Source organism: Phoca vitulina, unplaced genomic scaffold, assembly GCF_004348235.1.
Source record: "Phoca vitulina isolate PV1807 unplaced genomic scaffold, GSC_HSeal_1.0 scaffold29, whole genome shotgun sequence".
Taxonomy (NCBI): domain Eukaryota; kingdom Metazoa; phylum Chordata; class Mammalia; order Carnivora; family Phocidae; genus Phoca; species Phoca vitulina.
The window spans coordinates 13,782,275-13,809,686 of record NW_022589732.1 but is presented as its reverse complement, the minus strand read 5'-3'; the positions used below and the strand labels follow the sequence as shown (position 1 = coordinate 13,809,686).

The following is a 27,412-nucleotide window of genomic DNA, read 5'->3' as shown; positions in this document are numbered from 1 at the left end:
AAAATATTTATACCAGAGAGTCAACTATTATCATTTTGATCTACTGCCTTCCAGGATTTCCCTCCTCCCCATTCATCTAGTTATTTTTAAAACATTTTTATACTATATAAAAATTTTATATCCTGTCCATAATTTTTACTCATTATAATCTTACTTTTTCCCGACATTAAAAAGGCTTTATAAGCATAATTTTAAAGAGCTGCATAACATTTCAGGAAATGGATGTGCCATAACTTACCATATTTTTACTACTGGAGAAAGAATTATAAGTAGTTTACATAACCGACATTTAATTTAATTTATTTATTTATTTAAGATTTTATTTCTTTGACAGAGAGACTATAAGCAGGGGGAGCGGCAGGCAGAGGGAGAGGGAGAAGCAGGCTTCCCACTGAGCAAGGAGCCTGATGCGGGGCTCGATTCTACGACCCTGAGATCATGACCCGAGCCGAAGGCAGGCGCTTAACCGACTGAGTCACCCAGGCGCCCCTACATGTCCAACATTCTAAATAATGTTGCAAAAGAGACTCCCATTCCCCAAACCAGGGTAGCTTCTAAACAGTTTAAAACCAAACTCGCATCTCCCTCCAGACCTGTTCTTGAATTCCCAGTGTTTTGTTTTGTTTTTTTAATACCTGGATTAATATCACAGACTGTTTCCCACTCTCTTTTTTTTTTTTTTTTTTTTTTAATTTAATTTAACTGAGACAGAGAGAAAACAGGGGAGGGCAGAGACAGAGGGAGAAGCAGACTCCCTGCTGAGCAGGGAGCCCGATGTGGGACTCGATCCCAGGACCCCGGGATCATGACTCGAGCCGAAGGCAGTCGCTTAACCAACTGAGCCACCCAGTCGCCCCCCCACTCTCTTTTTTAAGAGTACTACCATCCTCCTTATCACCTAGACTTCCTGGCTCTCCTTGGATCCAGTCTCTTGATCCTTTTTATTATTATCTTGTGTCTTGCATTTTTCTTTTTTACTGCCTACCTACTCTAATTATTGTTTCTTTTTTTTTTGCTTATTTCTTGAACTATGGCAATACCTAAATTTGTTTCCCAACTTCTAGCGACTCTTCACTTCCAGTGCAACCATTATAGCCAGGAGAATCTGCTTGAAATATATCTTCAATCATCTTTAATCCCTCTCCTAAAAATTATTAGAGATTGTAAAAGTGAAAGATTGAACAATGTGTCCATCAATAGTAGATAAATGGGGCACCTGGGTGGCTCAGTCGTTAAGCGTCTGCCTTCAGCTCAGGTCATGATCCCGGGGTCCTGGGATCGAGCCCCGCATTGGGCTCCCTGCTCAGCGGAAAGCCTGCTTCTCCCTCTCCCACTCCCCCTGCTTGTGTTCCCTCTCTCGCTGTGTCTCTCTCTGTCAAATAAATAAATAAAATCTTTAAAAAAAAAAAAAAATAGTAGATAAATGAATTGCAGTGTATTTGTATGATGGACTACTATCCATTAGTTAACCAGAGATTAGCTAAATGTACATGAGTCTATTCAGGATTTCTCAACCTTGGCACTGTTTACATTTTGGACCAGATAATTCTTTGTTGTGGGAGATGCTCTGTGTATTATAGGATGTTTAGCAGCATCCCTGGCCTCTACCCAGTAAATGCCAATAGCACTCCACCCAGCCCCCAATTGTGACAACCCAAAATATCACCAGACTTTGCCAGATGTCCTTTGGGGGCAAAATTGTCCCCAGTTGAAAACCACTGATCTTTTGTTTTTTTGTTTATTTATTTATTTGAGAGAGAGAGCACAAGAGGGGGGAGTGGGAGAGGGAGAAGCAGACTCCCCGCTCAGCAGGGAGCCCGATGCAGGACTCGATCCCAGGACTCCAGGATCATGACCTGAGCCAAAGGCAGTCGCTTAACCAACTGAGCCACCCAGGCGTCCTAAACCTAAAGTCTTCCTATACTTATGGAGCTTACATGCTAGTGTAGGAGAAAGACAGTAAATCACTATATGATATTAGATAGTGATAAGTAAGTGCTTTGAAGAGAAAACAGTGTATGAGGAAAGAGACGTACAGGCTGCTCTTCTAAAGATTTTATTGATTGATTGATGATTGATTGATTGTACGAGTAGGGGGAAGGGGAGAAGGAGAAAGAGAATCCCAGGCAGACTCTGTGCTGAGCATGGAGCCTGACACAGGGCTCAGTTCCATGAACCTGAGATCATGATCTGAGCCAAGACCAAGAGTCGGTGGCTCACCCAACTGAGCCACCCAGGCACCGCTAGGCTGCTATTCTAAATAGGTTGGTCAAAGAGGCCTTTCCAAGGAGGTTCTGTTTGAGAAGAGACATAAATGAAGTGAGGGAATGAGGCATACAGGTATTTGGGGGGGGAATAAAATTCCAGGGAAAGAGAACAGCAAATATAACAAATGTGTGTGTGTGTGTGCACGTGCACGCACATGCACACACTCAGTGGACCAGAAGGATCATTTGTGAGAGCAGTCACCTCTGGGTAATAACGAAATGGGTTGGAACTGATAATGTTGATCATCAAAGAAAAAGTATTAGCTTTATCTATAAATTTTTAAAGTACATGCATGTTTAATTTTTTATGTTAAGGGTAATCAATCATTCTTTTAGACTGGACGTAAGTATAACAATATTATAATTCTAGGTGGTAGGATATGGACATTTGTTATATCATCTTTTTTTTTTTTTGCTGTATCTTTTGGACTTGTCTATATTATTTAAATCTCTTAAAACAAAAATTAAAAATAAAAAAGAAGCCATCAGTGATCACCCACTGCTTATTTCATTGAGTCCAAACTTAGCCATTTCAGGCTCACTGTGCTCTCATCCCAGTCCATCTGTTCAGCTTCGTCTTCCACACTTTTGCCAAACTGAACACCATTTGCTTTGTGAACATGTTCCTCACTTCTTTGCCTTTATACTAATGCTCATTTTCCCCTTTGCCTGAAGTTCCTCTACCCTATCTTACTTGTCAGAATCTTCCCCATTCTGGGTGCCTGGGTGGCTCAGTTGGTTAAGCGTCTGCCTTGGGCTCAGGTCATGATCCCAGGGTCCTGGGTTCGAGCCTCACGTTGGGCTCCCAGCTCAGTGGGAGTGTGCTTCTCCCTCTCCCCCTGCTCCTCGCCCTGCTCATGCACTCGGGCTCTCTCTCTCTCAGAATAAATAAAATCTTAAGAAAACATCTTCCCCATTTTTTTTAAAGATTTATTTATTTTAGAGAGAGAGAGAGCATGTATGAGCAGAGGGAGAGGGAGAGAGAGAATCTCAAGCAGACTCCCCGCTAAGTGCAGGGCTCAATCTCATGACCCTGAGATCATGACCTCAGCTGAAATCAAGAGTTGGACACTTAACCGAGCCACCCAGGCCCCCCACCCCATTCTTTAAGGCCTAACTCAACTACTTCCATTGTCTTTATCATTTTTTTTTAAACTTCTCTTTAGTTAATGTGATTAATTACCTTCTCCTGTGACTCTTCACAGCATTTGGTCCAACTCTTGATTTTGGCTCAGGTCATGACCTCAGGGTTGTGAGATTGAGCCATGCACAAGCAGGTAGTCTGCTTGAGATTCTGTCTCTCCCTTTCCCTCTGCCCCTCCCCCTGCTCACACTCTCTCTCTCTATCTCTAAAATAAATAAATATGATTTTATATTGTGTAATTTATTATGATTATTTGTGTATTTATTTTTTTCCTCTTAGTAATATTTGCATAATATGTGTCACCTATATGATTTAGCAAGGTGTGCAAATCTTTATTAAATGAATGTAAGTCCATTCTATAACTTGATTTGCTCCATTATAAATAGGTCAGACAGGGTTCCATCAGTTTATATAACAGGTCACATTGCCATCATAAAATAACATGCTCATCATACAGATAATATCTCTGTGCATTACTTCCTCATCAGTTTACTGTAGGAGGATCATAAGATAGTATCAGAAGACTTCGAGACTTTGTTCTAACTCAATGACTTTTCAAAAGTTATAGAACTTCACTGAGCTCTGGTTTTCTCATCTGTAAAACAGGATTATTACCTCATAATAGTAATTAGAGGACTAAATAAGAAAATGTATTTTTTTTTTTAAGATTTTATTTATTTATGAGAGAGAGAATGAGAGAGAGAGAGCATATGAGAGGGGGGAGGGTCAGAGGGAGAAGCAGACTCCCTGCCGAGCAGGGAGCCCGATGCGGGAATAAGAAAATGTATTTAAAGTGCTACCCTGGGGCGCCTGGGTGGCTCAGTCATTAAGAGTCTGCCTTCGGCTCAGGTCCTGATCCCTGGGTCCTGGGATGGAGCCCTGCATTGGGCTCCCTGCTTGGGGCGAGCCTGCTTCTCCCTCTACCTGCTGCTCCCCCTGCTGTGCTCTCTCTCTCTGTCAAATAAATAAAATCTTAAAAAAAAAAAAAAAATTAAAATTAAGTGCTAGCCTAGCATATTATACATGCAAGATTAATTTTAGTTCGTACTTTCCTCTGGGTTTTCTTTTTCTCATATATATGCTATATATAAATTGAAACAGTTGTACTCAGTCAGCAACTTCATAATGGTGTTCCATGCATCCTGTTGCAGAACCAAAGGCAAAGGTGAAATGGATACATCTCTGAGCTTCCAGACTCCATTTCAATCAAAGCAGTTTTTCTTTTTCAGCTTTACTGAGAAATAATTGAGGGACAAAATCGTAAATATTTAAGGCATACATCATGGTGATTTGATATTTGTACATTTGAAGGGATCTAGTTAATTGGCAGTTCCATCACCTCACATATTTATCTTTTTGGTGGGGCAGTTTGAACATTTAAGTTCTACTCTCTGAGCAGATTTCAATTATAAGATACAGTGTTATAGTCACCATGTTTTACATTAGATCCTTAGATGGCATTTAGAAACTTTGTACCCTTCCTTTTACCAACCTCTCCTTATTTCCCTCACTCCCTAGTCCCTGGCAACTACTTTTCTACTCTGTTTCTATGAACTTTACTTTTTTTTTTTTTTTTTTGAGATTCCACATATATGTAATACCATGCAGTGTTTGTCATTCTCTGTCTGGTTTATTCCATTAACATAGTGACCTCGGGGTCAATCCATTTCACAAATAACAGTATTTCCTTCTTATATATATTTCTCTGAATAATATATATGTATATATTTATTATATATATTTGTAATTGTAATACAATTTGTAATATAATTGTATTAATATAGCACATCTCCTTTATCCTGTCATCCATTGGTGGACACTTAGGTGGTTTCCATGTCTTAGCTATTGTGAGTAAATCCTGCAGTGAAGGGAATTGCAGGTATCACTTCAATATCCTGTTTTCATTTCCTTTACATATATACCCAAAAGTAGAATTGCTGGATCATATGCTAGTTCTGTTTTTAATTTTTTGAGGATTCTTCATACTGTTTTTCATAGTGATTGCACCAATTTACATTCCCCAAAGCATGGGGGTTCCCTTTTCTCCACCTCCTTACCAACTCGCTTGTCCTTTGGTAATATCCATTCTGACTGGTGTGAGCTGATATCTCATGGTGATTTTGATCTGTATTTTCTTGATGACGAGTGATGTTAAGCACCTTTTCATGTACCTCTTGGCCATTTGTACATCTCGTACTCAGGTCCTCTGCCCATTTTTAAATCAGATTGTTTTTAACTGATGAGTCATTGAACACTACATCAGAAACTAACGATGTAGGGCGCCTGGGTGGTTCAGATGGTTAAGCGTCTGCCTTCAGCTCAGGTCATGATCTCAGGGTCCTGGGATCGAGTCCCGCAATGGGCTCCTTGCTTGGCGGGGAGTCTGCTTCTACCTCTCCCCCCTGCTCATGCTCTCTCTCTCTGTCTCAAATGAATAAATAAAATCTTTAAAAAAGAAAAAAAAAAAGAAACTAATGATGTAGTGTATGTTGGCTAATTGAATTTAAATTAAAAAAATTAATCAGATTGGTTTTTTTAATTTTAAATATTTTTATTTATTTATTTGACAGAGAGAGACATAGTGAGAGAGGGAACACAAGCAGGGGGAGTGGGACAGGGAGAAGCAGGCTTCCTGCTGAGCAGGGAGCCGGATGCGGGGCTCAATCCCAGGACCCTGGGATCATGACCCGAGCCAAAGGCAGACGCTTAACAACTGAGGCACCCAGGCGCCCCAGATTGTTTTTTTACTATCAAGTTGTATGAGTTCTTTATATATTTTGGATATTAACCCTTTATCAGATGTATGATTTTGTAAATATTTTCTCCCATTCAGTAGGTTGCCTTTTCAGTTTCCTTTGCTGTACAAAGCAGTTTTTCTTTGAGCTCTTTTAGAGTTCCTGGTAAAATTTTATTTGAGAAAAAGGGGTCTGTAACCTAAAACAATTGTTTCAAAACAAATTAGACTAGATTATTCCTCTCAGCTTTAAAATACTATTTTTTTGTGATTATTATTCTGAGCTGTCTTATAAAAAAATTCCCATGTCTTCTGTTTTTTTATAGCTCTCTTGCTATGAGCCCAGGTGAAGAAATCTTAACCTTATTACAAACTGTACCATTTGATATAGAAGAGCTTAAGAAGGAAGAAGCCAATCTTCCCCCAGAAGATGGTAAGTGATGGACCAGGATAGAGCAGAAGGTTTAGGAAAGATGAAAATATTCCACTAAGTCTCACAGGGCCCTTCTCTGAGAGTACCTGCCATGTTCAGTGTGGTATGGCAGTGTCCTGTTTTCTTCTTTTTCAGATGACCGGTGGTTAGATCTCTCACCAGATCAACTGGACCAGCTACTGCAGGAAGCTGCTGGCAAAACAGAAGCAGAGCCCATTTCCAAGGAGGAGCAGAACTACGACTTAAGTCAAGTCTCAGAAAGCATGAAAGCTTTCATTTCCAAAGTTTCAACCCACAAAGGAGCAGAGCTACCTCGGTAATTTGTGTTAGAGTATAAATATCTAAGTAGTTAGAATGCACATGTTGAAGTCATCTAGTCATTGCCATTTCCACTCTTGTTTTTCTTTTCAGTAAATGATTTGTACTGCTGTGTTTCCCTCTTTTGGTGCCTAGTACCATGATGACTTATCTGGAGTTGTATTTTTAATAGTCTGATTCTTTGCAATTCTTAAAGTAAGTCAGAGAGACTACTCAACAGATCTAAAAGTGTCCATCCCAGAGCTGTGCAAGGAAATCGTGTATTTTACTCTTTAAACTTTTACTCAGAACCTTATGGGCTCTTAACACCTAGCTCTCAGCAAATCCACACTTCCATTCAATCTCCCACCCCACAAGCCGATTAGAAGCTTCACATTCAAAAGAGAGGGATAAAAGAGTTCATCAGAGGAAGAAATAATAACAGAAGAAATGGGAAGTTACATTTGGCAAGTAATAGGAAAATAAGGTAGATGGAATTGTCACTTGTATGGCAAATATATCTTTATTCGTGTTGATGCTCTTGAGCCTCATGAGAAGAATAAAATTTATGTTCAGTATTCTCTTTTTAAGAAAGCAGAGATTGGGGGGGGTGCCTGGGTGGCTCAGTCGGTTAAGCGTCCAACTCTTTATCTCATTTCAGGTCTTGAGCTCAGGATTGTGTGTTCAAGCCCCATGTTGGGCTCCACACTGTGCATGGAGCCAGTTTAAAAAAAAAAAAAAGAAAGAAAGAAGAGAAAATATGTTCTTACTTTTAAAAGTTTAGTTCCTAAAGAAATAGACGTTTTTAAAATTAACTCAGAGATGTGATTTGTTCTGCTAATGCCATATATATATATATATATATATATATCTTGTGGGAGGTGCAGGGTGGGTAGGTCCCTAAATCAGTGTAAGTTAAATGTGCATAAACAAAGTGAAACTTTTACTTTTCTTTCATTTTTTTTTTTTTAAAGATTTTATTTATTTTTGTGAGAGAGAAAGAGAGATCATGAGCACAAGAGGTGGGGGAGAGGCAGAGGGAGAAGCAGACTCCCCGCTGAGGAGGGAGCCAGATGTGGGACCCGATTCCAGGACTCTGGGATCATGAGCTGAGCCGAAGGCAGTTGCTTAACTAACTGAGCCACCCAGGCACCCTTTACTTTTATTTCATCAGTCTTTCCCGTTTCTTTTGCCCTGCAAGACCATTTAAACTACAGTTTTTCTTGTTGTACTTCTTTTGAGATCGTATCTCTAGTAGTAGTCCTAAGAATGGCACTGCTTTAAAAAAAAAAAAAAAAGTTCCAGAGAGTTGTGTTCAAAATAAATGGTCTTTTTCCTTTAATCTTACAGGGAACCTTCTGAGGCTCCAATCACTTTTGATGTAGATTCTTTTCTTAATTATTTTGACAAGATTTTAGGTAAGTTACAGTGTGATGTTTATTCTGATTCTGAAACTGTAAGTAGCAAGGCTGTTGCTAGAGTACTAGAGCATTGGATCTCTTGGAAGTCAAAGTATTTGCTTTCTCTTAATGATTTTGACTTTCTTTCAACCATGAACTTCTGCCCAGTTGAATGATTTTGCAGAGGATGCTTAGCTCAGTGCCTAACATAGTAGCTGCTCATTGAGTATTTGTTGAATGAGTGAATGCTGTGTGGCTAGATATGGTTTTACCTTGGCTTCCATGTTACACTGTTTTTTCTCTTTTGACTTACTGTACTTAACCCTAATAATAAAAAGACAAATAGCCCAATTTAAAAAATCAACAAAGGATATAAACAGGCAATGCCTTGAAGAAGAAATACAGACAAATAAATATTTGAAAATACTTGTTTCTAGTAAATAAATACACAATACAAAGTAATAACTTATTTTTTTGCCCACCATATTGGCAAAGATTTAAAAGATTGACAATACCCAGTTTTCTCAAAGGGTTGAAGAAATGGGTACTGTCAAACCATGAGCGTGGAAGTTTAAGTTGTCTTTCACAGGGTGGTTTGGAACTCTAGAAAGTTTATAACCTTTGACTTAGTAATTTCACTTCCAGGAATTTTCTCTATGAAAAGGACACATATGTGCTAAGATAGTGATTACAGCATTGTAGTAGCAAAAAATTGGAACGTCCTAAATGTCCATGGAGAAGGAAATGGCTAAATTATAGTACAATCATATTATGAAATATTGTGCAGTCTTAAGAAAGAATGAGATCCATCTACATGTTTTCACAAAGAAGGACTTCCAAGACCTAGAAATAAGTGGAAAAGCAAACCATGGTTCAGTGTGTGTGTGTGTGTGTGTGTGTGTGTGTGATATGTGTATGTATGTAATACCCTTACGTTTTTATACATACGTAAAGAACTGCATAAAGGCCTGGGTACCCACCAAACTGTGAAAAGATGCTTAACTCTGGGAAGAGAGTGAGATGTGAGACAATAATAACTCCATATGGCTTGAATATTTATATCAAAGTATATCCATGTATTCTGTAGCTTTTAAATTTTAAGTAAAAAATTTTAGTTATTGAATTCATAGTAAAAAAAAAAGCTGTATTTTTCAGATCAGCCTGTGTACTTTTCTGCAAATATCTGCCCGCAGTACCATTTTCTGGAAGGGATTTTTATTAAGTAATTTACCTCTGTATATTTGTCCTTTTCTGCAGATAATATTTAACTCTTTTGAGAGGTATAATCACTCAAGAAAAAATTACCATGTGGCTCTTTTTGTGTTGGGGTCTGTGTAGGTCCAAGTCCTCATGAATCAGACTCCGATGATCTGGATGAGGAAGACTTTGAATGTTTAGATAGTGATGATGACTTGGATCTTAAAACCCAGGAGACTGGGGAAGAAGCATCTGTAAGAGGAACTCTTAATAATCTCAAGTCATATATGGCCCAGATGGACCAGGAATTGGCACAGACCAGCATTGGCAAAAGTTTCACCACCCAGAAGCAAATGGTACGTGAGTGTTTAACCTCTTCCCCTATCTGAATATCTTAATATTATGAAGGAGAGCTAAAACTGTATTTTATCTTAGTTTTTTTCTTTCCTTTTTTTGATGATGCATTTGATATTTCGATTTGAAATAAATAAGAATTTAAGGTTGCTAATGTTTCCCTAAGGATTATTAACTTTGTTCTCCTAAATATGTTTAATTATATTACTTATTCTATGTTATCCATTAGGATTTAACATTAAAAGTCATGCAGTGTGGTCAGACTAGTTTGTGGTTGCATTCTACTACTAACAGCTTACACGGACTTTAAAAACAGAAAGGATCTTAAATATCCAAATAATTTTCAAGTCTTAATAGTGTTTGTTCTGTTTTCTTAATTTAGGGCCAAATTAAGAATTCATCTTCCACTCATTTTTTTATCCTAGTTTTTATACCAGCAGTGTCTAACCTGGGCCTAAGAGACATTATGAAAGAGAGCGGACCCTGGAGCCTTGGGGAGTAGGGTTTGAAATCCAGCTCAACCATCCGCTGTGAATATATATCCATTAACCAGTAATCCTTATGTTGTAGAATCAGTATGAGAACTAAATGAGACAACAGTGAAATCCATAAGGCCCTTAATGAATGTTATTTACCTTGCTTTGATCATCTAAACCACATTTAAACTATAATCACTTCCAGTATTGCCCAAACCTAATAGAAACCAAGAAACAATGTTAAATTTATCTAAAGCAGTGTTTCTAAAATATTAATATGTATATGAGCCATCTAAAGATCTAAGTAAAAGTGAAGTAAAAAAAAAAGTAAAATATAGAAAATAAAATGTGGATTCTGGTTAAGTTGGTCTGGGGTGAAGCCTGAGATTTTACATGTCTAACAGGCTCCCAAGCAGTGTTGGGATCAGCATGCTGCTGATTCATGGACTGCACTTTGAATAGCAAAGATACTAAGGCCTATAACTCAAGCTGCAGTCTTTCAAATCCTTTCCCAACCTGTGAAACCAGAGAGGTTCAAGTAACAATTGAGAATCTTTGTGGTTGGACTCCACAGAGCCTCAGGCTTTTAAAGTTTTTTCACTGGGGAATAAAAAGGAAATTAGTTTCTTTCATTTAGAGAAAAAGTTAGATTCTCTCTTTTTAATGTTCATATTTGCGTATCTCTTTTAAAACTCTTAGGCAAGCTATAAATACTGTCTCCTTAACTTTGGTTATCTCCCTTGGGCTATTTCAAAACGGGGAAGAAATCCAATTTATAGAAACTTTTCCTAGAAAGAAGTGTGTTAAAATCTTTGGAACCAAATTCTAATATGTGTGTTAAATTGTGAAGTTTATTAGACTTCATTTTTATTTTCTATCATTAAGGATAAGAAATTGCCTTTTTAATTTAGATTTCAGTTTTACATTATTGCTTAGTTTTTTTTGTAACTACCATCTAATCTAATGGCCTATTCCATGATTTTGTTTTCTCTCCATAAATAAGGAACCTCTATCCCAGACTACCAATAATAATTCAGATGAGGAAGATTCTGGTGCAGGAGGATCTGTTATGACACCAGTGGATATAGACCTGAACCTGGTTTCAAATATACTGGAATCCTATAGTTCCCAAGCTGGACTGGCAGGACCTGCGTCCAACCTTTTACAAAGCATGGGAGTACAGCTGCCTGATAACACTGATCACAGACCCACAAGTAAGCCAACGCAAGATTAGCCAGCACACCTAGCCTCTCTTTTTTTCTTCTTAAATAAATATTGAGTCTCACTATGCTCATGTATAGTTTAGATGACTCATTTAGTAAAAATGTTTCTTCAGTACAAGTTTCACAGGCTAACTTCTCCTCTGTGAGCCCCAAATGTTGTCCACTCTGCATAAGTCTTTGTGATCTCAGCTGAGGTACATACAAGGTTTTGAAGTCAGCAGAAGAGAGAAAAATCAAGCCCCTGGACAGCCCCTGAGAGATTTACACACTCCGTGTTTAGAACATTAAGTTGATCTTTACTGAGGATTAAAGGAAGAGAAAGGAGGGTGATAGGCAAAAATGAGAAGTGAATGAGTTGCTTTTTTATTCCAATTACCAGAAATGACCTTTAGCCAGGCTCACTCTGGTGACAAATACATTTGTTTTAATGTTTTACCTGTTTTTGCTCTTCTGCTTCACGGACTGAGTGGGTTCTTTTTATCCTTACCACCTTCATCACTCATTGCCACATGAATATTGTCCAGCCAGGTAGGCCCTGTACCAAAGTTCCTTTTATTTATCTGCCATTTTCAGTACCTCAGCCCTGCCCTCTTTTGCCTCAGCTTTCAGATATCCTTGGAGTTCTAAGAAGCAAAGCCCTCCTCCCACTCACTGCCAGGAAATAAAGTTCAGTGTCACAGCTCCTCTATTAGCCTCTCTCATTTTTCTTTTCCAAATCAACACATTAATCCAAAAGCAAACAGTTACTCCATGGTAAGTTTGAGAAACTTAACATGAATCCTGCACACTCCCCTTTCTATCAGTATTTTCAGATTGGGGATGTGTACACAGGTGCTCACAAACACACCCACAGAGAGATAGAAAAGATTGGGAGATGGTAATACACATGGACCCTGAACTGTTTTCTTCTAACTGCAAGATATGAAGAAATCTCAGGACCTCCCTTTGGAGAGTGCTTTTCCCTTCTACATGCTGGGTTTAGTTCAGGTCAGGGCAAGCTGCCAACCTAACAGGACAATCAAGTCCCATCACATACTATCCCTCAACATTTCCTGATGAAGGCACTTTGATTTCCCCAGAGTACTGATGATTTGCCGGCAATGGCAAAAGCAACAACCTTTTGGGATCAAAGGGAAATTCAGCACTTCATCTTGTCTAGTTCTAGAATCTAGTAGACTTTAATGTGTGAATAATCTTAGTATCTCTGGCACTTGAGTCTTTTATCACAAATTAGTGCCTGAAATCATCTGAAGATACAACTCTTTCCCGGCCATTCCTATTTTCAAACAGACTTCTAACAACTTTTCTTCTGCATATCGCTTCAGTTTTTCCACACTTGGGACCTGGGCTTCAATGCTTATCATACAAATAGATTCCTTTTCTCCCTCCCTACTCCCTGCCCCAGATTCTTACTTTCTACTATTTCCTCACTTCATAAGACAGAAAAATACATCTGAACAAAGGTGTGGAAATTTTTTATTTCCTCCAGATAAATTCTCCCTTATGACAAAGTATAGAATGACATACATGAATGATGAGCAATCCTAAATTTAGTTTATCCCGTAAAACAGGAAATGGTTCACCCTCACTAATCCCTTAGCTGAAGTTACAACACTTACAGTATGCAAATGGCAGTGGCCATTTTATATTTAGGAAATCAGACATGGCAAAGTGATCATCTTTTCCTTGGGTCACAAGCTGAGCAAGTAACGGCAAAAGACTTAGCTCTCTTAAGCCCCACTGGGATGCAATTACCCCAGCAGAACATCACTGCATCTGATTTATTACAGGGTAGTCTGAGGAAGACCTTGGCTCCCACTTTCTTCATCCCTTCAGACGACTTAAAGAAATAAGGCTTTTATTTAAATACCATGTACAAAATACCTGTACATGAATTTTTTAATGTTATATTGTGCCATTTTTCTAATTCTATGAGGATGAAAGGTAACTCAGTAGTGGGTTGAGATTTGCTATGTATCTTCAATACTAAGATAAAATTAAAATTATACCAGGCACATTTTTGCAGTTAGTGTAAACCCAGCATTAATGAGATACATGCCAAAAGATGTTTGCTTCCAAGACCTCAGTGAAAATGGGTGCATGGGGGCCTATATCCAAACTAATGCTTCAAAATTCCCTCTGATTTTGACAATCATCATTATCTGTTTGGCATTTTGATTTGCCTATGAACAGGAACCTCCTTTCACTGCTATTAGAGGCATCCTGCTGTAGGGTCACCTCCCGCTCTGCCTTAGTATGAAGTTGGAGATGGCCTTTGGTCACCTCCCTTTTATCAACTGATCTCTTTTATGCCCCTCCAGGATACTGAGAAGGGATCTAGGTGGCTCAATCTGAGCTAAGCGGGCAGGGTAGAGGAGGGCGGCTTTTCCACCCACTCCTTAATCAGTTGGTGGGCAATGGCTAACTTAGGGGGCAACCAGAATGTCCCATACTGTTGCTGAGTATATGGATTGTTTTTCCTCAGGGCTGTGGCTACCTCATCATGACTGAACCAGCCAGCTGCCTCTAGTTCTTTCAAGTTCACCTGGATCTAAAAGACATAAAGAAAAACAGAATGTAAGGTTAGGAGCTACAAAATTTAGAATACTCTGGCCACAGGTGAGAAAATGTTCCCAGAACTGAGCAATACCTGGGATCTACAGGCTGGGAGATAATCAGTTTTAGATATTGTGCAGAAGCAAAAGAGGCATAATTAAAAGGTGAGAGTTAAATATATTTTTTTAAACAGTGTGAAAGAAAAAAGTGCCTTTTAAAAATCTTGGAAGCACAAATACTGAAATACTAAAGAGTGGTTAACAGTGAGGTGTAATATATAAATAATTCTTGATTAACTTTCAATTTAAAAAGAACATAAAATTACTCTTCTCTAAGGGATAAGGGATTATTAATGATTATCAAAGGCATAGTATCTTCTTTGCAATGCACATTGTATCCGCAGGAAGCTGAGACAGATGAGATATTATTAATTCTATGCAAACCAAAACACAATAGACTTTGGCAGGTAGGGACCACAATGCCATCTATCAGGATGCTGCAGAAGAGCAAGATGAGGCTGGATAAGACAACATCTAAATCCCTTTCAACCAGAAGTTCCTATGATTTTATATAATTGGTCCCCAACATCCTAAAAGACTTGAACAATAAGACCAACCCTGAAATCATTCCTTTAATTTGATACATTTATTGTGTGCCTACTCTGTATAAGATGCTCTGTTAAGTCCTGCTGAAAAATAAATTGTCACATGACTGAGATACATACAAAGAAGAATGGTAATTGTGCGGATGCTCTGTATTTTCATGGAGATTGCTTCCTTTATAAGACTGCAAACTCCTTAAGGGAACAAATCCTACGTTACACATCTTTGTATAACGTAGACAATGCTGGACTAGAAAGGTGCCTACTGACCATTGTGGGTGAAGCAAAGGAAATATCACAGCCTAAGGAAGCATCAGAACTTACCTCTGTCTGCCCTGGTTGCACAGTTGCATGACAAGCAATCATGAGTGAGCTATTAGGAAAGGGCCAGTGCTGGGATGCAGAGTACTGCAGTCTTTCCACCTCCAATCCCACCTCTTCTGCAACTTCTCTCCTGACAGCCTCTTCCAGACTTTCACCTATAAGCACTCAGATTAATTCAGGACAGCCTTGCAGCAGGAAGGGTGATACAGATGCCCATTTGTGAAAGGAGCCCAAAACTGACTCCAAAGTTTCAATTAAGTATTCTTGGGAGAGCCCTAAGTCCCTGAGTCTCTACAGCAACAGGACTCAAGTCTGGAGTTGGGTGCTGAACTACAATACTTATACTAGTTACTTAATTAGTGAGAATGCAAAATAAGAGTGACAGGCTACTGCTGTCCTCAGCTTTAATAAAATTCTAATGCCATGTTTGACCTTTTGCAAATTTTACCCCAATAGACTGAGAAAAAAACAACCTGTAAATATCTATTGAATTCTAATTAATACAATGCACGCTGAAATATTTAGGGAGAAGTGTACCAATGTCTGCAAACTATGTATCAAAGAATAAAATGGATTGGTGGATGGATAGAATGGGTAGATATGTGATAAAGGAAATGAAGAAAACAATTGTAGGATCTAGGTGGTAAGTGTATGGGTGAGTATTAACTGTATAATTTTTTCAGGTATGCCATATGTTTGAAAACTTGCCCAATACTGGAAAATTATAATGCCAGAAGGCTATTTTCTAGACTTGACAGGGAACAGTGTGCTTGAGACTCCAAGCATAAAAGCAACAAGACAAAGAAATACCTACTATTGTTAAACTTTTGTGTCCTCCAGTCATCTGTACACTCCCTAAACTTCTTACCTATATCACAAAAACCTGCCAAGGCAGAATACATTCCCTTGGGAAAGGAACTCTGGCGGGCAAGCAGGCATCGAGTCCCATCTGACACCAGAGTAATCACCACAGGAGCCACCTAGGAAAAGGGGATGGAAGACTTAGACATTAGGGTTTGGGGCCTGTTAATGGATGAAGGAATGGATAACTAAGGAAAGCCTTTTAACTGTACAGGCTTCTGTCCCCAGGACAGGCTAGCACAGTCTTCTTGGATTACTGTCCTTTTAAAGTAGTGCTTACCTGTGGATAATAGATAATCTTATTGGAAGGGCACACACGCTTGCTGCCAGCCATATTCTTCTTGGTGGGCTGCCCGCTTCTGCTACAGAACTGATGAGCATCATGCCAACGGAGAAGAGCCTGAGCCTAGGAATACAAAGATAGGCTGATTTCATTTGGAGAGAATGTGAAGCTCATCTATAATAGTGCTGGCCTAGTATTTAGAGCAACTCAAAGGGAAATGCCAATCCCTTTCCAGCTCACCTACTTTAAATGGTTATTAACTGTTTGAACTTTAAAATAAGGAAACTATCTGGAAATACTCCTCTAGCATCTGAAATATGAATAAGAGAAAGTATTATCATTCATTTAAAATACATATATAAACTATTATAATGAATAGCCCATGTACTTAGGACCCAACTTAAAAATAAGATATTTCCAATGTAGTGTAACCCCAACAGGTATTCCTCCCCAGTAAAGATGGAATTTTTTTGCAAATAAAAATGTTTAGACATGTCTTTTTAAGTAAAATGAACAACCAAAAGCACTTTAACAAGTGAAGTCTAAAGCTGTGAGGAGAAGTCATTAAAGCAATACAAAGTAATTTTTCATAGGAGTAACATAATGATATGTTATGCTATGGGTCATTAAAAATATCAGGAGGCTGATAGATCTGCATTTCTTTAGGAGAAAATTTCTTTGCCAATAATAAGGGCAAAAGAAAGAAGAATAAGCAATCTCCCTACAGCAACTTGTCCTTCTGCCAAGGTTTGTAGGAAGGACTGTGATCTATTCAAAAAGAAACCAAATGTCATTCTAGCCTTGTGCATGCATGCATGTATTCACCCATAAACATTGCTTTACCAAATTTCCTACAGGACTAAGAAGTCAGAATCTACCGTGGTCAGCAAGGAGGCATCCTTTGTATTCAGCTGAAAGAGAGCCTTCCTCAGCTCAGTGAAAGAGCCCTTAAGCTCTGTCTCCATTTCTGGTTTCTGTAAGGAAGCTAGAAAATGAGAACAGAGGATAAAATGAAACAAACACCAAACTTTGCCTTGGGGCCCCTCTCAAGTATGCCTATTAAAGCAGTGTTTCCCAAACTCGCCTGATAATACTTTATTAGGGAAAATAAAAAATATACAGGTTCTCAAGCCCCTACCTGGAGATTCTGAACAGCAGGTGAGTAAGGCCCCGAAATCTTTATTTTTAAACAAGCACTGGGTGATTTCTTATATTCAGGCAAATTTGCGAAATATCAGAGCATAGTATTTCTCAAGATCCTCTTCAGAGTAATAAGAATATTTGCACTAACCACACACTCTCCCTGGAAAAGAGGTAAAATGGCACCTCTAAGCTCCTATCTGCACTGCATTCCAGCATCATTACATTTACAACCAGACCTGGAAGGAGAGAAGGAAAGCCTAGTAGGAACCATGAACCTTATACCAAACTGGTTCCCAAATGCAGGTCTGAAGACCCTGAGCATGATAACATGTTTAGTCACCTGAGATAAGAATGATGTCATGAATTTTAAAACATTTAAGAAATATAAAATGTATTAAGGTACAGAGAATAAAACAAACATCTGTGTACCTACCACGAAGCTTAGAAAGTATTAAAATATTCTTTATCTTTTAAATGATGATGACAGTAGATGGGTAGTATTTTTTTGGTCCTAACTTAAAAAAAAAAAAAAAAACAAGGTTGATAACCTTTGGTATTCACAAAATTTTTTTGAAATTTTACTATTACATGAAATCCCTAAGTCTGAGCACCACTGGGAAGTACCCATTAGAAATAAGGTTCTATACCATTTACGGAAGAGGAGCTGTGTAGACCTAGATCCAGAGCAAACCATGCTTCATGCTGTTCAGAGCATCCAATCAGCACAGAGTCTTCTATTCTTTGTGTGTCCTGTCCAAACTTTGCCAGGAGCCTTTCCAACTCTAAGAAACAGAAAAGGAGAAGGGAAGAAAACAAAGGTTTTTCATTAAATCACCACAGTCTTATTAACCTAGGAAATCATCTACTTCAGCTTGAAGTAGGTATACCTGCTTCTAGCCACTGCCCTGCAGCTAATTAGCTATGTAATCTTGGTCTAATCACTTAGCCTCTCTAGGCCTCCATCTTCCCATGAGCAATCTGAAGTGTTTAGACTAAAGAAGGAATTCTTGCTGTGTACCACTGTATTCTGTGATTGTATCATGAAAGGAGAATATCCCCTAGTTCAAAAGATACATGACAGTTAATGTATTATGGTGCTGGGGAAAAAAAAAAAAGTGTATGCTTAAAATGCTAGAGACCAAATCAGTTACATACAATGTAGTCTCCAGATTATGCTGGGTGTCTGGTCTAGGGTAGACTATTATCCAAGATCCCAGTCTGTATAAGACAAGTGTTGTATAGGGAGCAAATCTGTCCTGTGCGTGAAGGACATATTTATTTGTTCATAATACAACATAACATTGCCTTCTGATGGCATCCTGATACTCTTTTGCACTGCTAGAAACTACCTATCCAAGTACTCAACCTCTGACCCATGGAGGAAATTCACTGGCTTTGTATTTAGAAGTAAGTCAGTGTATAGTGACATCATATAAAACTGAAAGTACTTGAATGCTTAGATATGTCTATTTACATACCCTTAAAGAGTTCTTAAAACATACTAATTTTAATTCACTTTTAATTTTTGACCCTTCTAGAAGAAATGAAGTCATGATGCAAATCTCAATAGTAGAAAAGTACGCAATTCCACAGAGGCTGGAAATCACTGGTTTAAGCAGGGTTTGGCAAAATATTTTAGGCTTTGTGAGCCATGTGGCTCTCTGTCACAACCACTCTGCTCTGCCACTGTAGTGCGAAAACAGCCATAGACAATATGTAAATGAACGAGCGTGGCTGTGTTCCAGTATTTACAGAACAAGCAGTGGGTTCCAATTTGGACAGCAGTTTCACTGACCCCTAGTTTAAGGCAATAGTGGTTCATACCACTACTAAATAATATTTGGGCAACTCGGGTTTATACACTAAATAATTAATTGGTAGAAATAGTTTGGAAAACCTGGACTCTAAAATTGAAGGATCCTTCTCAGGGATTTGACATGGATGAAATTCATTCATGGCCACAGGCTGGTCTACAGGACTGCTGGTCCTCTTTGGGCTTACCTAGTAGGCTATGCCTGGGGGCCTGGTATTGGTGTCCCGATTTCTGAAGCAAAGGAGCCAGGCTATGAAAGAGATAAAATGCTCCTGTCTGCTGGGCTTTTTTACATGCATCATCATCTTCCTTCAGTTCAAATAAATACCTGTATTTTGGAAATAAAGCATTATTAAAACCACACTTAGTTACTTGTACAGCATTCATCTTTCAGAATTTGGTCCTTGCATCCCTCTCCTATCACAGTTATTTCCTTTTATTTATATCCTAAACTGCTCTTTCCCCTGAAAGACTAGGATCTCCTTTAGGGCAGGGTCAGCCTTAGTTCTGTATCTCTAGTAATTAGCATATTGAATGGCTCGATTCAATAAATATTTATTGAATTGAACTCCAAGGGTAATAAATATTTACTGAATTGAACCTCAAGGTACTTTGCCAATATTACGCTGTGAGGCAAGAATTTACATGCAGTGGAGTGAAAGGAAAACAAGTACAGTGAGAAAACATCAACCACAGAATACCGAGGGATGGGAGCAGACTTTATTATTGTAGACAGAGACCCAACACCATACCTTAACTCTCTTTCAATCTAGGGATGATAAAGAGCTGTTATCTTCAATGCATTCGTGCTTCCAACACCTAGTCCTCGACGTGGACACCATTAGCTCCTTATCTCTACCAGAGACCACTGATGGGAAAGTGAAACCTATACTTGACCTACGCTTATTTAATAAGTGTAATATCTTCAATAGCCAAAATACAAATGTGGAAAAAGACAACATCCTATCATTAGTTTCTCTAGAAGAAATAGTACTGGATCCAGATCTAGGCTTTTCAAGCACCTTCATTAAAGATTACCTAAGTTTATCCCTTCAAGAGCCTTGGAAATCGGGTCAGGGTCCACATGATTCAGGGGGTACTGAATGTAGATTCTCCTTCTGAAGCCTTAGGGATAACCATTTTTGCCTATTAAAAGCCCTAAACAGACTCAGATTTATGGCAAATTTTGTCATGAGGTAGGCAACACAGTTTATGGATATTTCCTGTAGGATCTGGGAGCTTTTGTAACACTAACAGAGTTAGTTCAACATAAAACTACAAAGCAAAATGATAAATGTGCCCCAGTGGCATCTTTAGGAACCTATTTTTGACTATATGATAAAAGGGGTTACAATGAGCTCTTCATAAACACAAGACCAAAGAAACCTGAGATTTTAATACTCATGGTATTTTTAAACTTACTATAAGTGACTCACTTCCTGGGGCAAAGACTTAATTCATGTCAAAGGAGAGACATGTGCCACTCAGAAGTTACCAAATATAAACAATAGAACAAACACCGCTGCCTTCCTAAAAGAACAGTAAGAGTGGTACAACCTGTGCTTTGCCCTAATGACCCTAAAAAGCACAACATCTACATAAACACCCAGGTCTTAAATCTGGGGCCTCACTGGAACTGGAACTGAGATCCAAAAAGTTCCTTACATTTTCCTTCTCGATCAGGAACACTAATTTGAAAAATTAATTTTCCCCCTTTAGTTATAATAGCATGGAAACAACACTAAGATTATCAGACATAAACTTATTTTCCTATTTATAAAAATAAAAAGTCATCCCATAAAAGTCAGAAAATACAGTTAGCAATTTGTTCAAAAAAGGGAAATCAAGAATCTCACCATTCAGAGATTATCACTGTTTACACCTGGGAATTCTTCAAACTATTTATTGGTATCTGTATATAGATAGGTATATTAAGAATCATACCTATTAAGTTGTAGCCTTTTTTTCTTTAACATTCTTTTCATGCCATGTTCTTTATTGATAGAATTTCATTCTCTCATGACTTTTTACTCATTTTAAAATCACTTTAACAGGGGCGCCTGGGTGGCTCAGATGGTTAAGCGTCTGCCTTCAGCTCAGGGCATGATCTCAGGGTCCTGGGATCGAGCCCCATATCAGGCTCCTGGCTCAGCGAGGAGTCTGCTTCTCCCTCTCCCTCCGCCCCTCTCCCCTGCTCATATTCCCTCTCTCTCTCTCTCTCTGTCACATGAATTAAAAAAAAAAAATTTAAAATCACTTTAATATAGTCATTTTTAGACCATTCAAAAATTGTTCAATAATTCAATTATTGTTCTCAGAGTCTCAGCCTCAGCACTGCAAATAACCTACAATAATTTAAGTACTGCAATTTTCTTTTCTCACTCTCGTTCATGTAATATTGTATGCTTACGTGCCTTTAAATTCTGGACTGGGCACTCATGTTTGGCAGAGCTTTTCATTTAGGAAGCCCTGGTTATGAGTGTTATCTCTTCAGAGGAGTTTTACCTTGCTTCTGCAAGGTGCCCAGGGGTCTTATAAGTCTACGACTACTACTTATATTCTTTTCTTAGGTTGGGGTTTGGGGACCATAACACAGATGGTGCAAGTTTAAACCCCAAAACTATGAGAACAGGCTAGTGATTTCAAATTCACAGATTTCAAATTTGCCCAGGCTGTGACAAAGAAGTCCTTTACCATCTTCCTGTACTGTTATAGGTTTTTTTTTTTTCTCCTGGTCTACCTTTAACTGGTAGTTTAGTTCTTTCTTAGAGGTGAGAGGTGAGGGAATTAGAATTATCTACCTTTTTTCAGGAAACTTCATGAACTATTATTATTCAGTATAGTTTTTAATTCCATCATAGGGGTATACTATCATTAATTTCTCCCCTCTTGTTCATTCATCCATTCAACAATCCTTCAGTGCCTACTATGCGCTGGGTATTGTTTTATGCACGAGGGGTACCATACTGGGAAAGACAAAGTTCTTATCTTAATAGAACTTAATATTTAAGTATGTCAGACATTTTAGGTAATATTGGAAATTTATTTATAATTTTTCCAATTATAAATAATTTGCAATGACTATCCTTATATGTAAATCTTAATCATGTATCCTTAATCCTCAATGTAGGATTTTGAGATATTTATATTTTATAATTTAATGGGCCAAAGAGAGAATAATCAGAGCTCAGGTTGGTCACAACTCACCGGGTCTTAGTGACATAAGTTGACAGCAGCCTAAAGTACCAAAAAGATTTTCTCCTGCAACCAATTCCACAATACAGGGACATTGTCAGGTCCTTAGAGAAAAGAGGAGTTAAAAAAAAAAAGGTCATAGTATGCAATTTAAAGTAATGAATCACCAAGAGGTGATATACTTTACTTTACATTACTCTGGAGACATTCCAGAGAATGTCTCCAGAGTAATGGAGAATGTCTCCAGAGTAATGGAGAATATATGAAAGCCAAAGTCCCTCTGAGAATGAAGTAAGAGGAATCCTATAGATAAGAAAAATACAAAAATCATGGCCATTAAGAAAATATTTCAAAAGGCAGCTATGCAAATCTACATGAATCTAAGATATTTTCTATTTTGTGTATTCCATTGTGAGAGAAAAAAAATTATCTTACGAATCCATTCTGCAGGTAATTCCTTTTAAATTGTATATCAATAAGTATTTTATTCCCCATGAAAAGTACATTTCACATTGGCAATAAAAGTCAAGAAGTTGCACTGAAATGAGAAAATCAGTACAGTTAAATAACCAAAGCAAGCTTTGATACTAAACAAATCACTGAGGAACATCTAAAGTTTAGGCTTACTTCTTGGTTGCATAATTATGAATCACTGATGACTAATCCTTGGACAGTTTTGGCTACAATCTATGTCCTAGCCAAGGGTAAAATATATTTAGCAAAGACACTCAACAAAAAGTGTTTATTGAAAACTGACTTTATGCAAGGTCCTTTAAGGAACACAGAAATGTACTGATGAAAAACCTACGGTCAAGGGACTCTAGTAGGAGAGAGAAAACAAACATAGCTTTCCCAGAAGGGAACATGTGATATGTGGGTACAACGCACTCTAGGAGAGTATTAAAAGACTTGTGTGATATATTGGAAGAAATATATTTCTTGTATATGGGTATGTCATATGTACATGTCTCACGTACAAACTCTGAGAACGCAAATTGGTACAATATTTTTGGGCGGCAATTTCGGAATATCTATTGAAATGTTAAATAAACATCCCTTTCACCTAGCAATTCCATTTCTATGAATTTATCCTAAGAAGGAAAGGATATGTATAGGAACGTTAACTGAAAGGTATGATAAAGGGGAATAATATACAGCTCTTAAAAATAAATAGAAGATGGGGCGCCTGGGTGGCTCAGACGTTAAGCGTCTGCTTTCGGCTCAGGTCATGATCCCAGGGTCCTGGGATCGAGCCCCGCATCGGGCTCCCTGCTCTGCGGGAAGCCTGCTTCTCCCTCTCCCATTCCCCCTGCTTGTATTCCCTCTCTCGCTGTGTCTCTCTCTGTCAAATAAATGAATAAAATCTTTAAAAAAAATAAATAAATAAAATAAATAAATAGAAGAGGGGCGCCTGGGTGGTTCAGTCAGTTAAGCATCTGACTCTTGGTTTTGGCTCAGGTCATGGTCTCAGGGTCCTGGGATTGAGCCCCACATTGGGCTCTGTGCTCATCAAGGAGTCTGCTTGTGATTCTCTCTTTCCCTCTTTCTCGGCCCCTCCCCCCTACTCTCTCTCTCTCAAATAAATAAAACCTTTAAAATAAATAAATACAAGATAACAGTGGAAACATTCATATATAGTAACAGGGAAAGATATTCACAATATATGTTTAAGTAAGAAAAGCAAGTAATATTTGGTTGGTTTACCGTGATCTAATTAATTTATAAAGGAAAGGACATAGGGGAGCCTGGGTGGCTTAGTGGGTTAAGCATCTGACTCTTGATTTCAGCTCAGGTCATGATCTCAGGGTTGTGGGATCGAGTCCTGCGTTGGTCTCTGTACTAGGCGTGGAGTCTGCTTAAGATTCTCTCTCTCCCTCTCCCTCTGTCCCTGCCTGCCCCCACTTCTCTCCCTCTCTAAAAAAAGAAAAGAAAAAGAAAAGGACATATACATATCAGTAAACATAAATTAGATATGTATCTATTTGTATTTTTAAAGTGACTAGAAGTACACATAACATATCATCAACAGGAGTACCTCAGCACATTCCCAGGGAGCCAAAAGGAATTCTTTTGGTGAGTTCCTTGAATCCTGAGAGCCAAGAGCTGTTTGGTTGAGCTTTAAGTACCAACTAATCTGTGTGGCCCACTGTACTTGGCTGCCTGATGCTTTGCCTAGTTTCTGTTACGAAATTAACCTTAGCCAGTTGTGGATTATCATGGTCTGCTGACTCAGGGGATGGTCACAGAGCTTATAAAAAACAAAGTCAAGTTCTTAATGTAACTTTGAAAAAATACTAACAATCAAGAGGAAAACCAGACTTATTTCAACTGAGAACTGCATTGGTACAGTCATAAACCTAGTAGATAAAAATTAAGTCTAATTCCTTTTCTAAATGGTCCCTTGTATATTTTTTATACACATCTTATATAAAAACAGTATAGAGATTATTGAAAAGTCAAAGAAGAGAAAACGATTTCCTTAAAAATCTGCTTTAACTATATTTTTCTCTTTTAAATAGATCGTTAAAATTATAAAATTAACATAATTACATTACAGGACATCTAGAAAAGAGAATTATGAGGGTGTCCATAATATGGCCACATAAATATAACTTATGTATTTTCTAATCTTTTTACACATACAACTTCTACATATTTATAATCAGAGGACACATTTTTGTCAACTTGCTTTCATGAAACACATCACAAGCAGTTTTCCATGTTTTTGTATAAGCTATATAATTTTTTTTAGCTGCAAAATACTACATTCAGGTAGCCTCATCCTTATTTTGCTAAACATTCCCCTGATTTTAGACATTTAGGTTGCTCTGATTTTAAATTACCAGAAATAAGATACCACTAAATAACTGTGTGCTGATATTTTTGGGTTACTTTTTAAGTTTCCCAAAGTAGAATTACTGGGATAAAATTTAGTTTAAAATCATATGGCTCCTTCTACACATTGCCACACTTACAAGATTCAGTAGTGTCTAGTTTAAAAAAAAAAAGAACTTTCAGTTTGTATTTTTTTTATAACTACCAAGATTGAAAGTGTTTTGAGATTTAATAGTTCTAGTTCCCCTTTTGCAAACTGTTTGACGTCCTGTGCTCATTTATTTACTGTGGTTTTGACTATTCTAGATTTTAGAATATTATAGTACATTTCCAGCATTTTCCATAATATGATCATAGAAACACATTATAGGAACCAACTGCTATATGTGTCGCTTTTCTTTGTGTACCTCAGTACAAAAAAAAAAAAAAAAAGGTCTTTTAACAATGAGGATATGTGAAATTACTTTTAGAATGAAAATATAATTTCTTATAACTCCATTACTATTTAGAAATCTAATGCAGGGAAAATTTGTTACTTATTTCTAAATAGTTTGTGATTTTTTACTCTTTTAGGGGTCTTCAGTGCGATGTTTTATTCAAAGCGTATTGGCTCAAGGGCTTACCTTTAGTAAACATGCTGCAAAACAACTGGTAGACCTGCCATGATACTCGAATCCACATTACAAACAGAATTGTTTTTGTTTGGATTGGCAAGTATTATGGTATTTTATTCCTGACGGCATTCTGGGGATAAAAGTTCACTATTCACAAAATAAGTTTTGGAAGAAAATACTAGCACTGTTATTTTACGTTAGATGACAAGCCCAGGACTGCCTTCTGTTTTATTTACAGTGTCTGTGCGTATCTCCAAACCGAGGAAGGAACAGGCAAGTAAGCACTGAAGAGACTCCGGACTTTTATTCTGGGCTCTCCCACTGACTGAATTTGTGATCTATAGCTGTCACCTAACTCGTAGGAGCTTGGTTTCTGTCTCACTTCTCACAGGGGAAGGAAGGAGAGAAAATGGATCTAAAGTGTATTACAACCATGTCAGGTTTTCACATACCCAATTCTCAGATCTGTTAGACTGTACAATCCTCAAGGGTTGGGATTGTATCTTCCCCTATCTATAGCACCTAGCATTGTCTCTATCACAATGTAAAACACAATATAGATAGATGAATGAATGAATGAATGAATGAATTTATCCCATTTTACAAGTGAGGAAGATAAAGCTTTAACTAATCTGAAATCACAATTTAGATAGCAGCAGTTTCAAACCCAGGGCTATCTGGCTCCAAAACTCATGTGTTGATGAGAAATACATGGGAAAGCATTTTTCAACATTCATTTATGATTATGTATTTTAAAAGTACAAAGACTGATAGAGATGAAAGATAATATTATTTTTACCAAAAACTATTCAATGAAGAGGCAAGGCTGTTAAGATTAACAATTTCTCTCAAGCCCCTGTAATAAGTAATTCCCACATTTCTCATCCTGTTCATTTTAACAGAAGAAAGATTACTTTGTAAAATACTACAGCATGAAGAAAAGGCCCATCTCGAATCTCTGTGGTTATTTCTACCAAGAAGTTTGGTAGTGTTTGAGAGAGCCCTTTTCAGTTCTGTCTATTTATTACTGTGGACCTCAACGGAATGAGGAAATATGCAAAACTGAGGAGCCACAGAATACAGATTTCAAGGTCTCACTAAGTAGCTTTATGGTTTGCTTTCTAAAAAATGTTTCCTCCCTCAATTCAAAAATAATGCAGGCACAACGCAAAAAAGTAAGCAAATTCTATTTTTAAATGACTCTCCAAGAAAGTTCCAGAAAAATATTAGCTTTAGTTAAAAGGATAGTTCCTTAAGTTATGATGCAAAACTGTGGCCATTCCCTGGTTTCTGCAAGAAGGAAAAGACTAAGCTAAAATCACAAAATGCTGTGACCAAGATCTTTTTTCAAGTTTTGACTATGCCTTCCCATAAAATCCCTCCTGGGCTTAGAACCTCAACAGTTTTCTGTTCCGCTGTACTCACTCTGAATTCTGTTGGGGGAGGGTGCCTTCCTAGGCCTCAAGAATCTGCAGAAACCGGGGAACTCCTAACGTTCCTGGGAAGTAGGGCTTCCCTTCCCTAGAGGGACCATTGCGGCCTCTGCCACACTTCCCAGAATCCCCTAGAGATGCACTCTGGGAAATGTAGTTCTGTTTTCATGCTGGCTGTTAAGTCCTCCAAAGTTAACCATGGTTGTAAGCATGCTTTTGCCACACTTCC

The 27,412-nt window shown here is 38.0% G+C and overlaps 2 protein-coding genes across 5 annotated transcripts in view; one reads left to right on the top strand and one right to left on the bottom strand.

The window, feature by feature from the left end:
• Positions 1 to 14,804, top strand: part of ECD (ecdysoneless cell cycle regulator) — a 31,650-nt gene extending 16,846 nt beyond the window's left edge. Inside the window, exons 10-15 of one of the 2 annotated variants that reach the window (XM_032423734.1) lie at positions 6,472 to 6,578; positions 6,714 to 6,894; positions 8,226 to 8,293; positions 9,614 to 9,828; positions 11,306 to 11,516; positions 14,011 to 14,804. In XM_032423734.1, coding sequence (XP_032279625.1) covers positions 6,472 to 6,578; positions 6,714 to 6,894; positions 8,226 to 8,293; positions 9,614 to 9,828; positions 11,306 to 11,516; positions 14,011 to 14,036 — 808 coding nt within the window. In that variant the 3' untranslated portion in view covers positions 14,037 to 14,804. Of the gene's footprint in view, positions 1 to 6,471; positions 6,579 to 6,713; positions 6,895 to 8,225; positions 8,294 to 9,613; positions 9,829 to 11,305 lie in introns of both variants that reach the window. The other variant, XM_032423735.1, reaches the window with a different exon arrangement.
• On the bottom strand, positions 13,857 to 27,376 carry NUDT13 (nudix hydrolase 13). 3 transcript variants are annotated; one of them, XM_032423747.1, is made up of 9 exons: positions 27,176 to 27,376; positions 22,314 to 22,405; positions 19,295 to 19,434; positions 17,941 to 18,075; positions 17,029 to 17,135; positions 16,148 to 16,273; positions 15,875 to 15,986; positions 15,007 to 15,161; positions 13,857 to 14,076 (listed from the first exon to the last, which is right to left on the bottom strand). In XM_032423747.1, exons 2-9 carry the CDS (start codon positions 22,394 to 22,396, stop codon positions 13,882 to 13,884), a joined length of 1,053 nt encoding a protein of 350 aa, XP_032279638.1. In that variant the 5' UTR covers positions 22,397 to 22,405; positions 27,176 to 27,376; the 3' UTR covers positions 13,857 to 13,881. The 3 variants fall into 3 exon arrangements, with proteins under 3 accessions (XP_032279638.1, XP_032279640.1, XP_032279639.1); XM_032423749.1 differs by lacking the exons at positions 19,295 to 19,434; positions 22,314 to 22,405; positions 27,176 to 27,376 and having other exon boundaries at positions 17,289 to 18,031; XM_032423748.1 differs by lacking the exons at positions 19,295 to 19,434; positions 22,314 to 22,405; positions 27,176 to 27,376 and having other exon boundaries at positions 17,029 to 17,453; positions 17,941 to 18,028.
• Positions 27,377 to 27,412: the final 36 nt, after the last annotated feature.

Coding starts and splice junctions, on each gene's coding strand:
- NUDT13 (XM_032423747.1), bottom strand. CDS start 22,396: ATGTCCCTGTATTGTGGAATTGGTTGCAGGAGAAAATCTTTTTGGTAC. Junction 15,987..16,147: donor AGATTATCTATTATCCACAG/GTAAGCACTACT, acceptor CCCTTTTCCTAG/GTGGCTCCTGTGGTGATTAC. Junction 14,077..15,006: donor TGCAACCAGGGCAGACAGAG/GTAAGTTCTGAT, acceptor TATGTCTTTTAG/ATCCAGGTGAACTTGAAAGA.